The sequence below is a fragment of the Cyprinodon tularosa genome, unplaced genomic scaffold (genome assembly GCF_016077235.1).
Source record: "Cyprinodon tularosa strain WSP-4 unplaced genomic scaffold, ASM1607723v1 ctg40, whole genome shotgun sequence".
In the NCBI taxonomy this organism is placed as follows: Eukaryota; Metazoa; Chordata; class Actinopteri; order Cyprinodontiformes; family Cyprinodontidae; genus Cyprinodon; species Cyprinodon tularosa.
Window position 1 is genome coordinate 1316170 of NW_024039119.1, and position 17258 is coordinate 1333427.

The 17258-nt window shown below is 36.8% G+C and overlaps 1 protein-coding gene across 2 annotated transcripts in view; it reads right to left on the minus strand.

Moving 5' to 3' along the window:
• Window positions 1-15416, minus strand: part of mapk14b (mitogen-activated protein kinase 14b) — a 30277-nt gene extending 14861 nt beyond the window's left edge. For both annotated transcript variants that reach the window (XM_038298022.1, XM_038298023.1), the window contains exons 1-3: window positions 14962-15416; window positions 7656-7785; window positions 212-270 (exon numbers count right to left, since the gene is read on the minus strand). In XM_038298022.1, the coding sequence (XP_038153950.1) occupies window positions 212-270; window positions 7656-7785; window positions 14962-15080 (308 nt within the window). In that variant the 5' untranslated portion in view covers window positions 15081-15416. The remainder of the gene's footprint in view (window positions 1-211; window positions 271-7655; window positions 7786-14961) is intronic.
• Between the last annotated feature and the right edge of the window lie 1842 nt (window positions 15417-17258).

The window sequence follows — 17258 nt, forward strand, 5'->3', positions numbered from 1 at the left end:
CGCTAACTTAAGCATCTTTTGCAGCATTTCCTTCAGCTGCTGAAAGGTGGCAGTGATTTTTGGGTTTGAACTCGATCAACAGTAGTGAGGATTGAGAGCAGGAAGAGAAACAGAAAAACAACAACAACAACCAAAGAGTCCAAGTGGGGACAAAGGCAGCAGACGGATAGAGGGGGGGGGGGGGTGAAAAAACAAACAAAAACAAACTTACACATCATTGAACTCTTCTAAGCTCGTTGCTGGAGTGAAAACATCTAAGAGGCCGATCACCTGCAGGGAATAATAAGTGAGGAGGTAAGTAATCATTTACAACTTTCATTAAACAATACATCTATGTACAGTCAGCCCACATTAGTACATATGCGAGTTTTTAATCCGGGGAAAGCTTCAGATTATCACCCAGTTTGGAAAAGTTTGACATTTATATTATTTCTACTGTTTTTTCTTAAATTGTTTCTTAAAGTATTTTGAGTACTAGAACCTTACAGATACATTACCAGTAAAATGAACAAGTCATACTCTCAATGCATTTTAAAAACAACCAAACAAGACAGAAGCTGGCTTTTGACCTTTTTTTTTTTGGTGCGATAATAATAATAATAATAATAATTCAATTTTATTGTCATTACACTGTCACAAGTACAGAGCAATGAAATGAACTCTCTGCATTTAACCCATCCCCTTGGGGAGCAGTGGGCTGCCATTGTGAGGCGCCCGGGGAGCAGTGTGGGGTTAAGGGTCTTGCTCAGGGACCCAGAGTGGCAGTCTGTGGGAGTGGGGGATCAAACTCACAACCTCAGGATTCAAAGCCCAATGCCCTAACCACTAGGCCGCCACTCCCCTAAAGGGCTATTAGCAGGTTGAAGAACAACACAGATCAGAACTGTTTAAAATATCTATACAAAATGATCTAGAACGAAAAACTACATTTACTCATTTCAATAAGTTTCAAATAAAAGGTGGAAACCATACAACAAGTCCAGCCAATAACACAGTTTTCCAAAAGGATGCTGGTGTGTAAACAGGAAGGGACACGGTCGTCCACTTTGTCTATGTCTACGGACTGTGTCTCAGTTCCCCAGAAAGAAACTGTTTTATGTGTCTATCTTAAACCGGTTTTAACTTTCCCACTTTTCTCATAGTTTTCCAGGAGGAACACCGATTGTTGCTGACTGACCAGTGTCATGGGAAGTTCCCACTCTTTCAGCCTTATCTCAGGCCTCCAGCAGAAACAGACCAAATACTGCAGGAACAGCATTTACAGTATTTATTTTTTAGCTCTTAGTAGTATTCTTTTATTAACTATTGTTCTTAGACATTTTTATATAATTTATTAAGTAATTTCAAAAGTCCATGCTCAGTATTAATGTTTAGTTCTATAGGTTTAAGATGCTTTTGTTTCTTTTATGTTCATGTTTTAAGGGATTCTGTTCTATCCTCAGTGAGATAAATCTACCTTTCAGTATTGTTAAGCACGAATTGACCGAACTCTTTTCGGGTCCCCTTTTGAAACATTTTTACACAAGTTTGCTGGAATATTGGCCAATTGCTTTGCTGACAAAAACTCTTTGTACTCTTTATAGTATTTTATTTGTCTGCAGTGAAAGATACGGGCAGATCATCTAAACATAAATTCATGTAAAAGGAAAAACAAAAAAAGTCAAACATTTTGGTCTTTTCACACAAAATAACATGGCGTGTGTTGTAGAAATTCACATTTTTACATAATAATTTCCTTTCCCATAGTTTTCAATATCTGGGTAAAAGGCAAAAGATTATCTATGTGCTCTGCATGAATTACATGGGCTTACACGTTAACTGTATTAACAACAGGAGGAAAACTCAAATTAAAAAACATTTGCAAGAAAATAAAAACTAGAACTTGAAGACAAATGAAAACTGATTTAGTATGAGTTTACTAAACTTAGAACTAAAATTAATTGTCTTTATCATAATGTATTAAGATGAGTCTAGTCTCCAGTTGCTCTTTCGTTTTGTTTTGTCTCCTGTACCGCGCCACACAAGCAGGTGGCAAGTACATTCAGTACAGTACAGTCCTTAAGTACATTCATACAGTCCTTATGTGGGATTTTATTTCTATCATTATTATTTTTCTTCTTTTCTATCCTGTCTTATCTATCTTCTTCTTTTCCAACCCTGTCTTGCCTCCAGTATGTACATTACAAACAAGATTAAAACTATAGCTGAAACTGATAACTAAACTGAAAATCAGTATTTATAAGCTTGTTTGCTTAGTTCTTATTTTATTATTAATGCTCATAAATAAATAAAAATTGAATATGAAATCAGAACTAAATAAAAATAAAGACTAATGAAAATGTCCAAACTATTTAAACCTTGTCATAAATCTCAAACTGACCTAAACATTTCCTTAGACTAAGCTTAACCAACAAAACTATATTGACCCATTTATATCAGATGTAGGTCATGATAGTTTTTCCTGTTCTGAGCTCCTAATCATGCTAATGGGGGCATTACTGAGAATACAGTTTTCTACTTCCTTTGCGGTGAAGTGCACAAAAGTGAAAAAAAAAAAACAACACCCCACCCATAGGGTGTCTCTGTGCCCGAATAGAATAAAGAAAGTTGCACTTCTGAACTTGCACAGGCTCTTTAAATCTCCCACAATCTTGTTGGCTGGTTTGTTAAACATCAGCCAACATGAATAAAAGTGTCATACTGCTGCTGCAGGAGGTATAAAAGCAAAGGTGAAAAAAAAAAATGTGCAAAAAAACTCCACTTAAAAATCCCAATTGATTTGTTTCAGCAGGACCTGCTTCTGTAAACCATCATGCACGGGTGTATGCATACACATATGCAAGCATGTATACTGACAAAGAGAGCCGACCCTGCCCCCATCCCCAGGAGAAGAGACTCAGATGGATATAGTGCTGTGAAAACATTCGAGTGGCCCACCCACTCAGTACTCAAAATCGGAGCTCATTGGCTGAGCTGCAGCCACAACAAACAGCCGATTGGTCTGCCTTTACTTTCTAAAAATCAAAACCCGGGGAGTCTCCCGGCAACAGCGTCAGTAAAACACAGAATCCCTTCTTCTGTGTGTTTCAGTCTTAAGTAGGCATCAAAAAGCTTCACCCTTTTTATGCCTTTGCTTCCTGTAAACAGGAAGAAAGAGCATGCACCCTCTCTTACATAAGCGCTACACTTTTATTATGCCAGCAGACACATGTTTCTATACAATGTGGCTGCTATGCATTTGGTGCAATGATTATACTAATCCTAAATAATCCTCACTTCATGTAAAACCTGTTTTGCAGATAATGCACGGAGGTAGCTACAAGCTCTGCTTCTTTGTGCAACAACAATTTCTGAACTGCTCAACAAACACCCTGTGGCTGTTCAAGTAGTGAAATATGGGCGTGTGCAGAAAACAGGATCTAGATAAAAAGTCATGCTGAAAGCACAATGAATCACAGCTTTAAAAAGAGGTTTTAGTAAGAAGAGGTAGGTTCACATAAAGCATAATCACCCCCCCCCCCCTTAATGCAAAATGCTGCATTAACAAATACTCTAAAGCCACAAAAAACTGCCCTTTTTGATGCAGTTTCTGATATTTACTCATCACAAGTTTCATATCCGGGTTGATAAAAACCTAATTTTAGTCATTTATTAATATTTCGACCCTGCATATGTTGCAGTGGAGTTTAGTGCAACTGAAACTGTGCTTTGCATTTAAGGGCTGAAGCTGAACTGTTTGCTTTGGATTTTATTTTGAATAGAATAGAAAATCCCGTTATTGTCCCACAATGGGGAAATTCTGTTGTTTACAGCAGCAAAAAGATTATAGAAAAAAAAAATTGTCACACAAATGTGGACTCTTTGCTATGCAAATTTCTTCAGTAATTACATCCCCATGGCAGGAAACCATAGCCACCACAAACTGGATTTGAATTGTGTTTATTAAATTTGAAATTAAATAATTGGTTTTCAAATGAATTTCACTCAATTGAAGCTGAATTCCATGGTCTGAAAATGACTTAATTTGTTTGAAAATGTATTTTTTTAGACTGAAAATACGAATTTGTCTATTCTAACTTTCATTTTACTCTGTTTGTTTGAGAATGACGTTTCTTTATGTCAGGCAACCAGGTCCTTAAGCCACAGAGTAATTGAACACCATTCACAGATAGACCAGTGTAACTTGTTTTTAGTTACATTTTTTAGCTGAAGCAGTATCAGACTTGTTAGATGCCATTAACTATGTCTATTGTCCTGTGTGAGGAGAGTCATAAAGAACAAACAAATCTGGAATAGCTGCCTGTAGCTTTTACCTAAGCACGTACTGCAGGTGCAGTGTTGTTCTGTGGTTTCTAAATAATATATTTGATATGCAGGATGATTCTAGGGCTGGGTATTTTCACTAAAGTCCTGAATCAATTCGATTTTGATTCATACAGCCCTAAATCGATTAATTTTGATTCGATCTGTTTTTACAAAAATTAAAGCGGTTCAACTTTGTTTCAAAAGTATTTTATTTTTTTCCTGTCACATTAAACACAAAGTGCAAACTTGTAAATCGGACAGTTTAAACTTCAGATGTGAACAAAACTGTCTCAAAAGTGCAAACTTGTTTGTGAAAAGTGAAGCCTCACTCGAGCAAGCAGACGTGACACAGCAGACATGCATGAGCAGCATTATCTCCACTGTACAAACCATATGTGCAGCGTTGTCTGTTACAACTACAGGGTGTTTGCTGGTCAGCCCCCATTTGTTAATGTCTTCAGACAACCTATTTGCTATATTTGCAGCTGTCTGGCATGAAGTTATCTTGAGAGCATCTTTCCTGCTCATTTGAATGTGAACGTCACATGCGTCACTATAAAGCGAATCAATCTCATTTCCTAGACAGCGATTTTGCAAAAATGTAAAGGAATCGATTCAAAATCGATTAAATCCATTTTTTTACCCAGCCCTAATGGATTCCATCTACGAAGCTCAAGTACCCTCCTCTGCTTCCGCTTAAAATTTAGAAAATTAATGATGCAATCTGTTATTTTGTGTTTGATTACTCTTAAAGGACCCGTTTTCAGAAAAGGAAACTGAATTTTCTACTGAAATTAAATTGAACGGAAATTAAGTCAAATGTAATTTTCATGACAACAAAATACATTATCAAAACAAATTCATTTATTTTCTAACTATCAATATCAGGTTTTAATTTCAGTTCAGCTCAATTTCAAAATAATGCATTTAATTTCAAATTAGACACATATTTAGTCCAGTCGATACAGTTTCTGATTGCACGGGTTTCTACTTATAGCATCCTAACACCTACACAAATTTCCAGGCTGTCTCACCTTTTCATGAACTACAGATATGTCTACCTGATACGTCTATCTGGTTTTCTACTAAGGGTGTCCTGGTTCTATATCAGCAAAAAAAAAAATCAGAAATTGTATGCCGACACCCCTGACATTTTTTTAATAGAAGGTCTCCGCTTCTGTTAAAATCTTCTGTAACTAATTGGTTAACTTTACATGGGTTAGTCGTTTTCATAACTATTGTTGATGACTTTTGTTTATGTTTCGAGTAATATTGCCTGATCAAGCCTTTTCCGACATTTCACGGTATAAAATAAGTAATAAAAGCTGGTATGATTGATGCTAATATGGTATCTGGCCATTATCGGTATCAACCAATTCTCAAAGCGGCAATATGGGTATCGGAAATGAAAACGTTGGATCACGACACCCCTAGTTTCTACAAAGGAGGATGTTCATACTTATCTAGACTCAAATTGGCAAAATTCTCACTCCTTAAAGTCATTTTCTGAATGTATAATGGAAATTTAAAGAAAACAGATAATGGATTCGGGCTTATAAAGAGCCAGGAAAACTCATCAAAGAAAGGGAAGAAATTATACAAAGGAGGATGCAGGGTAGGATAAAGGAATGGAGACTATACTGTAACAATTCATCAGTTATTGAATAAATCCTAAACTAATTTAGTAATGGGTTAATCATTAACTGGAGTACAGAAACTAAAAAATATGTCTTTAGATGACAAAGCGACCCACTTGGAACATTAATTTTGTAAACATTCTTGCGTTTAAGATAAAAAAAAAAATGTTTGTCAAAATGCTCTATGCGGAACTCTTGAAGTGGAAAATCTGAGTTTCACCAAATTTAATTTCGTAAAATAAAAAAAAAAATAAAAAACTTCTTTAAGGAACCTTTTGCTTATCAATTATTTAATGAAAAAAATAATCCGACAGATTAATCGATTTGCAAAATAATCATAAATTTCAGCCCTAATGGAGACACAAGCAAAAGATGAAAAAGAAAGAATGACAAATATTAAAGGCACAGGAAAGGAAATGTGCAAAATAAGAAAGTACAGAAGCAGAATGAATCAAGGTAGGGCAAGAAGGGCAGACCACAATAAGGACCCAGGAAGGAAAGACCCAAGGAGGCTAGGCTAGCAAGAAAGGAGGGAGGAAGTAAAAACAAAGGAAACATTTAGATAATGAAATTGAGAAAACAGTCTAGAAATTAAAATATTATTCTAAACTCCTTTGGTTCCCATAATTTCATTGAGACCTGGACAGCAGTTGATCTGTGAGACTTTCCCAGACGTGTGTCATGTGTCTTCAGAAAAAAAAAAACTTCTTTAAGGAACCTTTTGCTTATCAATTATTTAATGAAAAAAATAATCCGACAGATTAATCGATTTGCAAAATAATCATAAATTTCAGCCCTAATGGAGACACAAGCAAAAGATGAAAAAGAAAGAATGACAAATATTAAAGGCACAGGAAAGGAAATGTGCAAAATAAGAAAGTACAGAAGCAGAATGAATCAAGGTAGGGCAAGAAGGGCAGACCACAATAAGGACCCAGGAAGGAAAGACCCAAGGAGGCTAGGCTAGCAAGAAAGGAGGGAGGAAGTAAAAACAAAGGAAACATTTAGATAATGAAATTGAGAAAACAGTCTAGAAATTAAAATATTATTCTAAACTCCTTTGGTTCCCATAATTTCATTGAGACCTGGACAGCAGTTGATCTGTGAGACTTTCCCAGACGTGTGTCATGTGTCTTCAGACCAAAACCAAAGCAGTGGTTTGCGGGGGGGCAGCTGAAGCCACTGCTCTGAATAATACAGTGTTGCTTTGATACTAAAGGAGAGACAGGGAAGACGGCATGTAACAGAAGGTGATGAGAGTGCATATAGTACTTGTTAGGTGACTCATGATGCATCAAGCAGCCCAGCGCTACATGCAGGGGGAATAACTCTCCTAGCTAGATGTGACACCTGCTACAATTGGCCGGTTCGGTCTTGTATGATTGTGCTACCATGCACAGAAGAAGAAGCTTAGCGTATCAATGCTACCTTCAGCTTTTACCAAGAAAAACTTGCTATATAAATAGCCTGTAACCTGAGGTGTCATAACAAGTTTTCCTCCTTCCCCTCCCAAAACAGAAAAACAAACACAAAAAAACAGCTCTGCATGATCTCACACATGATCAGCAGATATAAATCTGTGGTTATTGGATGTAAAAGAAGAAAAGAAAAAAAGTCATGAGGTTTCTGTGGTGATCTTGTCCCTAAAACCCACATTTACAGACGAGACAGGAATCCCTGGCAGCGATGGGGGCTACACCGCAGCAGACTTACATTCTCGTGCTTCATGTGTTTGAGCAGCCGCAGCTCTCTGTACGTTCTCTTTGCGTGGATGATGGACTGGAAAGGCCTGGACAGCTTCTTCACCGCCACCTTCAGCTCTGTCTTCTCGTCGTATGCCGAGCTGTGAATGAGCGGAACATTTCAAACGTGAGATAGAGGAAGTCAATGCCATTAATGTAGGCAGCAAACAACAAAACCCATAAAAAAACAAAAACGTTATGCTTCCCTTGCTTTAACCAACAATGAGATCCTTCACCTGACTGTGTAGGTGGTCACAACTCAACCGATAAAGCAAATAACTGCATAAAGCCGTGCTCTTGGTTTCTATTCCTTATTTTAAAAGCTGAAGTTGTCGAAGCTCAGCACCAGTGTCTACATGCAGATAAAATCCACCTGTGATTCCCTTATTATAAGGTAAACATTCACTACTTTATATTTACCCAGATTGCCTGTGTTTTAAATCCAACTTCAGAAATCTTAGGTCTTAAATCTTATCTTAAAACTTTGTTGTAGGAATTCCAAAAAAAAAAAAAAGAAAAAAAAAAATCCATAGGACCTTGTTCCCAAGTTTAAAGACGTTTCACTTCCCATCCAAGAAGATTTCTTAAATTCAAAACGTCAACAAAAGCGTTGAGCTCCAGGTTTTATACAGTAGCCCAAAAAAGCATTTGTTGTGGGAACTAAAAATCTCTTAAATAATATCTCATTTATCACAATTGCTACCTGCTTGGTGGGAATGTTTGTTAGCCCTTTGAACCAAGGTAGATAATCTTTTTACAAATAGTACGCATAAAAATATTAATTTATTGGAATTGAAAATATTACGTAAATACTGCTACTTGATATTTTAGAGAGCTTATGCACAACTTCCTGCTCATGAAACGGTTGTTTGGAAGCATTTGCGGTGACAAGTATCATATTTTTTAAAATGTTCAAACCAAATATGACACACAACAGATTACCTTTATTTTAATAAGTCTTCATTTATTATGCTTCAACAACAAAAGCAGCTGATTTCTGAATAGCGATCCTCCTTTATTTATCCTTAAGATAACCCACTTTCCTTCTAAGGTCAATCACCTTATCTGGATATCTAAAGTGGATTGCTCAACCAAGAGGGGGGGTGGCATCTTTACTAAGAATGATGCTAACTAATTTGTTTTTGCTTGTTTTATTTGAGTCAAAAAGCTTTAGCTAGACTAGACAAAATACAATCGAGTAACTCTAAAAGGGGAACTTGAGTGACAGATAAGCAAAAATATAACCAAACCCAAAGTCAGAGCGGTGCCAATGTTTTCTGCACACCTTTTTCACCACTCAAAGTGTCGACATTTAAAGTTAGTCGGAATGCCTCCTTAAACTGACTCCCAGCTGAGTTAACTGTCAACTCTGACCCTGTTTGCCATGCATCCCTAGCAAGAACATTGAGATAAGCTTTTTCCAGCAAGTCATAGATAACCTCCCACACCCAATGTTGGAAACATGAGGAACAACCCTGTGTGACAGCAGAGAGGGAAAAGCAATCCTCGACAAAAAAGCACTAAATAGGAGGGGGGGGGGGGGAAATAAACAAGCACAATGCCATATTTGAAACTACTGCTAATCTACAAGGCAAACAAAAACGAGCCTGAGTACACATCATCCAATTAGCCTGTGATAAATGGAAGTGCAGTAAGAAATGGCTATAAACTGTGGGCTGTAAAAAGGAGCAACGCAGTGAGGCCAGCTTCATATGGAAGTGGAGAGGCAGGCCGCTGACTAACAGGCACGCTAAGTGAGCAAACACACAAATGTGTACTATAAATGACTAGTAGAGAGGTCTCCAATAAGTGCAGCGTCATCTTTCAAGGCCTTTTAGCTAGCCAGCCCTGGAGAAAATCTTTAAACCTGAGTCACACTGGTGTGTGAACGCAAAGTGATTATGGCATTTTGTGCAAACCTGCAGAAATGTACAGATCACAATCTTTATCTCAGCCTACTTGGTAACATTGCACCTGAAGATTTACCCAGTCTCTGTTTAAAGAAAAAACTTCCCTCAGTGATGTGAACTGTTGCCCAAGGTCTTGATAAACATGTTTGTTTGTATTTTATCACATTTCACTTCATCAAAACGAAACAAAAACTTAATGCTATAGATGTTTTCCTCCTGCAGTGGAACAGATGATCGGTCATGTGTGGTAAATACTTTCTACGTCACAACTTTTTGGACAAATGTGTTTCCATCTACTCTTGTGCACATTTACTCTTTTTGGCTATATCTTTTTTGTAAAACATATGCATCCAAACAAAGGGCTGTACAATGTACATTTTATTTATCACCATCACAATGTTAGTGTACAAAGTATGCATGTCACAATTTTTTTCCGTTAACTTCTTATTGACAGCATGGATGCAGTTTGTTTCCCATTTCTGTTAGGATCTAGATGGATTACACTTTATCTCAGGTTCTTGTTTTTTTTATAAACCAAGAACGAATGATAAAAGTGCCACTAAATTATCTGTTTATTTATTACACTCTATACTGTTATCACCACATTAACTACTATCATTACAAACCTTAAAATACTGCCTAGACAGCCATTTAACATATTTTTAATTGTAAACTATTGTAAACCCTCCTGAAACAAAACATTTTGTTTTAAAATTACTTGACTCTAGATTATATGTGCTTATCTGCAACTTTTAGGACATTTAGGTTTTCCTTTTAATTGCATGCAACTAAATAAAATTTATATATTTTTTCTAAATAATTTTAGATGTAAAAAAGATTATATTAATTATTCTTTGCAAAGATGAGAGAAAAATGTATGCATGATTAGATAAAACTGAGAGAAAAATTGATGCATTATTAGATAAAACTGGCACATGCAGGTATACAGGCCGGTGTTTTGTCCATTTTATAATTTTATTACAGGAACAAATAGCTCAATGTATTTGCACGACAAGTCATGAGCTAATTTTGCTGTTGCAAGGTTCAAGTTATCAGATCTCTCTGTGCACAACATCACATAGTTCATGTCTTCATGTCCTCGGTGACGCGAAGTTATAATAATCATTCCTTGTGAGAAGTTGACTGGAATGACAAATATGAGAGCTGTGGTGGAGTACCTAAAATTAGCAGCCAGGTTAAATCATGCTTGTCGGGACTTTTTTCTTTTATAGCAAACAGGACATGTAGTCAAAAACTGACATATTTGTCACGTGAAACGCAGGAACAAGAAGAAAAAAAAAGGGCAGAACCAGAAACATGGAAATTCAAATACTAGTTTAATCTGAGAGAGAAATATTCAAAGACTTTAAGCATGCATTCTGCAATACTCTCTGCCCAGAAAGATTAAGAAGACAGTTATAAAGACTTGACCTTCCACTTACAAATAAAACATTGTTTATCCAGATCAAAAAGGACAGATTTGCAAAACAAGATAGTAAATATGCAATGCTCAAGCATATTTGCCTTTCGCTTCAGATGCAAAAGTTCAAGCCAAGCTATAGACCAAAATAACTACTGTGCAGAAGATGTTAGAATAAAAGACAGAAAATTACAGGTTTTTAAACCTAAGCTGAAAATCTAATGGGGTAAGATCCAAGTGAGTCAGCCAAACATGGAGCACAAAAACACTTGTGTAATTTCAACTATTTCACAAGCTTTTTGTGGGGCTGCATTATCTGTCTCCTAGCCTCGTCTTTGACAGAACTGGAAAAAAAATGCTTCTTTAACGTGTACATCACCTCTGGGTGTGTCGTGGTTTCAAGCATTTGCTGGTCTTAACTGAGAAAAGTAGATTTCTCTTCTTGATTAAAGGCATTCAAAACGATTATTTCTGCAAAGTAAGAAGCGACACAGAGGGTAGACTCTCTCTCTCCACACAAACCCTTTAAAAGTTTCTGAATCAGCGTGGATTAAAAGGCGTGGGGCTGTCTATACGGTCTATGAGTGATAGAGAAACTGGCTTAATAGGGTTTCTTTTTAAATATTTCTGCGAGGAAGTTGAGCAATGTGGTGGCAGCAGACACAAAAAAGGTTTAACTGAGTGACAGATTACAAGGTGTACTGGAGGAGCCAATGGTAGTTAAACCTTCAGAGGCTAAAAATCGTTTAGATTAACCGCCTGCAGAATTTAGCAGAAGATACTCTAGTGCTTGAGGCCTATGGGCCAAATCTGCAATCAGCTGCAAGGGTAACCTTTTCATAGACTTGATAACTCTGAAGTTGTTCGATATAAAAACAACTTTGACACTCCTGCCCTAGGGGAACAGGCTTAAATGCTAGTGTGAACTTGTTACTTGGATGAGAGATTTATCATGAATTTATTTTTTATTTTACATATAAAGTAGCAGCAGAAGACAGCACAAATTAATGCAACTGGTATTTGAAAAGCTTTGTGAAAACTCCTCTACAGAAAAGTTACAAAGAGGATACTAGCCTGGAGAACAAAACACTTTTTATCGTTTCTTTTTCTAAGTGCACTTGTTTTCTGGCAGTGCTTTGGAGGGTAGATTTTTCCACTGCCTTAGATGAGAAACAGCTTAAACTCAGATGACAATAAAGAGCTGAACATCAATTTAAGCAATACCACAGACTACAAATTGTACTTGAATCTGTACTTTGACAATACCATTCTGTAATATGCATGTATAGTGCTGCAATAGAATTAGGCTGCTGGAGGAAATAGGGGCCAACTTTTCATCATTCTGCTTATTCCATCTCTTCTGTCCTATTCTGCTGTGTTTGTCAGTTCAACCATTGATTTTATGTTGACACTGATTTTTCTTGTCATAGTAGCTTTATCTGTGACACCATCCTGGAGAGAAATATAATCTGTTTGAATGTATTCTTTAGAGTTCCTTGAGATTGCATGTGTCTGGAATTAGCGCTATATGAATAAACTGAATTAAAATTAATCTAAAGCAAGTTTGGACAAACGTTTATAAGGTTACGATGTGCAACAACTAACACTGACAAAATAACAGTTGGCACAGTAAATCGTTAGAATACAAACTTATCTAACTCTGGATATTGAAAAAGAAAAAAAAAAGACCTTTTTGTTACAGAATGATCCTCTTGTTAATGACAAAACTTTTTAATAAAATGGACACTTATAAATTGTTAGTCAATCACCAGGATCAATCCGTTTTAGAACAAGTAAAAGGAGGGCTAAAATATATCATAAACAGAGGTGACAAGTAACGAAGTACAAATACTTTGTTACTGTACTTACTGTACTACCTCTGACATTTTCACACAAGTATCTGTACTTTCTATTCCTTACATTTTGAAAACAAACGTTACTCATTGCTCTTGCCTTTATGTTTATAAATATTTATTTTATTTGCGCCATCAAATGCAGATCATTGCTGCCATCCACATCTAGTGAAAACTAGTGTAAATGGATGAGTCATATATAACGCAAACACTCATTGGTTAGCTAAAGGAAATAATCAGAAACAAGCAGGTGTTCTTTAAACTGCAAACATGAATTATCTATTTCATGCTACAATGTCAGATTCAGAAAAAGATGTTGAAATGTCTGAAAGGTCGGACACAGGCCAGACCGTATCGGAAATGGAGATTGAGACCAACAAGACCTCCCTCATCCTTTTCAAAAAAGTCAAAAAATTGAGCTTTCAATTCATATAGTGGCATCTGGCTGTTTTTTTTTTAAAGGTTACTTTATACTTTTACACTTTTTAAGTAGTTTTTGGAGCACATACTTTATCACTTTTATTTGAGTAAAGAGGCCAAGTTGATACTTCAACTTTTACCAGAGTGATTTTAAACTGAAGTATCTATACTTCTACTTAAGTAACAAATGTGTGTACTTTTGACACCATTGATCAAAAAACACCTAAATGTGAAAGTCTCGTGAAATAAAAAAAAAGTATCATGAAATACGTAAATGTAACATTTATAAATAAATGTATGTAATATACTCAAATATTAAATAAACTATTAACTTGTAACATGTCACAATTAAATAATGATTCATTAGATTATTAAATGTCATCTAAAAAAATAAATGTACTTAAAAACGAATGTGATGATATTACCTTATTTTCATAAATACACAGTGAGGTAATTCTGTGTATTTTTCTTGGGGGGGGGGGGGCAGTCTGTTGCATTGCTATTTACTGGGGTCACAGGCTGAAATATTTGGGAACTGATCTGTGTGGACTGCCCCTTGGCCCTTATAATGCTGTTTGTTAATAATAACTTTATATACAAAGCCCTTTCAATCAAAGCTGTGTATGAGAAATGATGCACAAAAATGCACACGCCTGTGTTTTATATATATATATATATATATATATATATATATATATATATATATATATATATATATATATATATATATATATATATATAAACTGAAGTTGTGGTTTTAACATGAAGCTCATTAGATTTGAAAACTTTTGCAAAAGATTGCAAGTATATTCCTTTTATGTAAACATTAGTTATCTTCAGGTCTAAATATGGGCCTGCACTTCCCTGGAAGTCCTCACAGGGGCTGCATCACATGCAGCTGGGGGTGTTAAAGTTTGGTCAAAGGCAGGAGAAACATTAGGGTTCCTCCTCATCTATAACATAGCTGAGTGGAGGGAGTCAGAGCTGAAGCCAACACCTAACCTCGGGACTGTGACTCATCCGTGTGTAACACAACGGGAGAAAGGGTGACATCATTCCAGAGTCATCATCATCCTCCTCCTCCTCGGATGGGTTCCTGTAGAGCACGGTGCAGTGAGGGGGCCTAGTTTCCGAAAAACCACGTGACCTCCTGGTACTCTGCAGGCTGCACCCAACTGGAAAACGCACGATGTCCAGGATTTGCAATCCATGATGAAAAGGAAAGGTGCAGGTACTTTAGGTGGAGGACTAAGAGCAGTGGTGCTATTTACAGACACAAGGAGAACAGATGCAATGAGGAGGCACCCCTTTCTCCATGATACAAGTATGGGCATGTCAGCCAACCAGAGTAGGGACCAGTGCAAGTGCAAAACGAAAGCCGTCTGCAGCCACCAGCAGCTCGATTAACTTGAAAAACAAGCAAAAGTGGGCATAGGAAAACAACAGCGAAGGTACACAGAAACATAAACATACATCGATGTGGAAGCAAACCACTACGAAAAAGTGCACGACGTGAAGCTGTAAACAAAAGCCGCTTTTAGCACAGAAGCCCTCTGCAAGCTGGTAACTACACCCAGAAAATAGACAGATATCTGGGCCTCAGAAAGCCACTGGGTCGTTGTGCAATCGCGCGGTTTGCTTTCGAGAGGGCTCTCTGCAGGAGCAACTACTCACCACACGGATCCGTAAGCACCGGAGCCGACCGGAGACAGGTTCTTATAGCGCTGCGGGACTTCCCACACGGTTTTGTTGAGCTCCTGTCGATAGAAAACGGGTCTCTCCTTGTGCGACATTCCTGCGGATTGACCACCAGCAGCCCCGCGGTGACAAAACAAGCCCAGCGGAAACTTCTGCCCTCTTCTCCGCTCCTCCCTGCGCGAGGCTGACGTGCACTGCTGCTGCTCTCCCTGTCTAAACTCTAAAAATTAATCACAACTTCACTGACCCAGTGTGTGCAAAATAAAAATTAACAATCTAAAAAAAAAAAGAAAAGTTGCGCAAAAGGAAAATTCCCTTCCTCTGTCTCAGAACGCTCGGAAACAACTTGGCGTACAGAACGTTTCAGGTCAGGAAGCACTCTGTCTGGCTTTCGCTGGATTTTTCGCCTCTATTCTGAGCTGAGCGCGAGGAGCCCAGAACGCGCACGTCCAACCGTCAGTCGCGCTCACGGGAACGGGGACGATTTTCTCGCGAGAAATGACGCGATATTGAGAAATTAGGGGATATCCTCAGGGGCGGGAATCCCCCCTCTGTAAGGAGTTAAAGATTTGTAACTTATGACATCTGAAAAGAAAATAAACATGTCAAGTATGGAAAAATCAGACCTTAAGTATGGATCAAAACTACAACAAATCTAGGCCACTAAACGGTTCTAATCAAAGATACAAAAAACACCCATTGTAAAAGTTTTAAACATTACAGAATGTAAAAAACATTCCTCAGATTATGAGTTGGTCACAAATCAGTGCATATCATAAAATTACATGCTGCACAAACAGGGGTCTGAAGCCACCAAAGTGGCTGCTATTGGACAGAATACCATAGCTCTTGATAATGCCTAACACTAAAAATAGGCCAAGTATTGGTTTTAAATATAGCATAACAAATATCAGCCTCAGAAGCTTAAGCAGACTTTTAAATTAAAATTTGAAATCTATTTTACAAAAAAGTGTACAAGAAATATGTCTTAAGGTCTATTTTTGTGTATTTTGTCTTTTTTTTTTCCTTCTTACCCATCAATTAATATCTCATAGAGGAAAATCTAAGCTTACTTTTTATAAAACATTTGTTTTTCCTGGTTTTAAAACCTAAAAATAAAATATCGGTTATTTAAAATTGCAAGAGATTTCAATTTTTAACAAAAATAAATTGTTTTTTCTTTTTAAAAGTTCATGCAATATGTGTGCCTCTTACCAACAAAGAAAATGGCTCTTTGGATTTAAGAAGTTGTAGACCCTAATTGTAGACATTACATTACTTAGCCATTTGTATTTTTACAAACTGTCACAGTGTATTCAGTAAAAGGCCTATACCTATACCTCCCTCAGAATTACCGTTGCCCTTTTTACCATTAGCTTTGCCCTGGTAGTCATGTTCAATAACAAGTCTCACAGTCTTCTCAGAGCATCTGTATTTAGACTGCAGTTGCATTAGATTTACATGGTCTTATACATTTAATGTTACTTAAACCTATTTTTGTGTCAATGATTTACCATAATTTTTACTACTGCAGCAGAAAAATCTAACAGACCCATCTTTTTCCTGTCTTTAGTAGCCTAAAAGATCAAAGTCAATGTTTCCCTTACAGAGGTATGTATGGATCAATAATCTGTCCATTATAAATTGTAAGACAGTTCACCCAAACACAAAAAAGAACATCTGTCAGACCAATGATAAAAATAAAATTTATATAATGACTAAGGTGTTTATTTTGTCTTTTGAGGTGAACTGATTTCGTTTACAGCAGTAGAAACATATCTGTAACAATACAATGTAAAAGTCTCTGATGAACACAACTTACAGGTGCTGGTCATAAAATTAGAATATCATGAAAAAGTAGATTGATTTCAGTAATTCCATTTAAAAAGTGAAACTTGTATATTATATTCATACATTACATACAAACTCATATATTTCAGATGTTTATTTTGTTTAATTTTGATGATTACAAATGACAACAAATGAAAATCTCAAATTCATCATATCAGAAAATTAGAATATTACTGAAGACCAATAAAAACAAAGGATTTATAGAAATGTTGGCCAACTGAAAAGTATGAACATGAAAAGTATGAGCATGTACAGCACTCAGTATTTAGTTGGGCCTCCTTTGGCCTGTATTACTGCAGCAATGCGGCGTGGCATGGAGTCGATCAGTCTGTGGCACTGCTCAGGTGTTATGATAGCCCAGGTTGCTCTAATAGTGGCTTTTAGCTCTTCTGAATTGTTGGGTCTGGTGTATTGCATCTTCT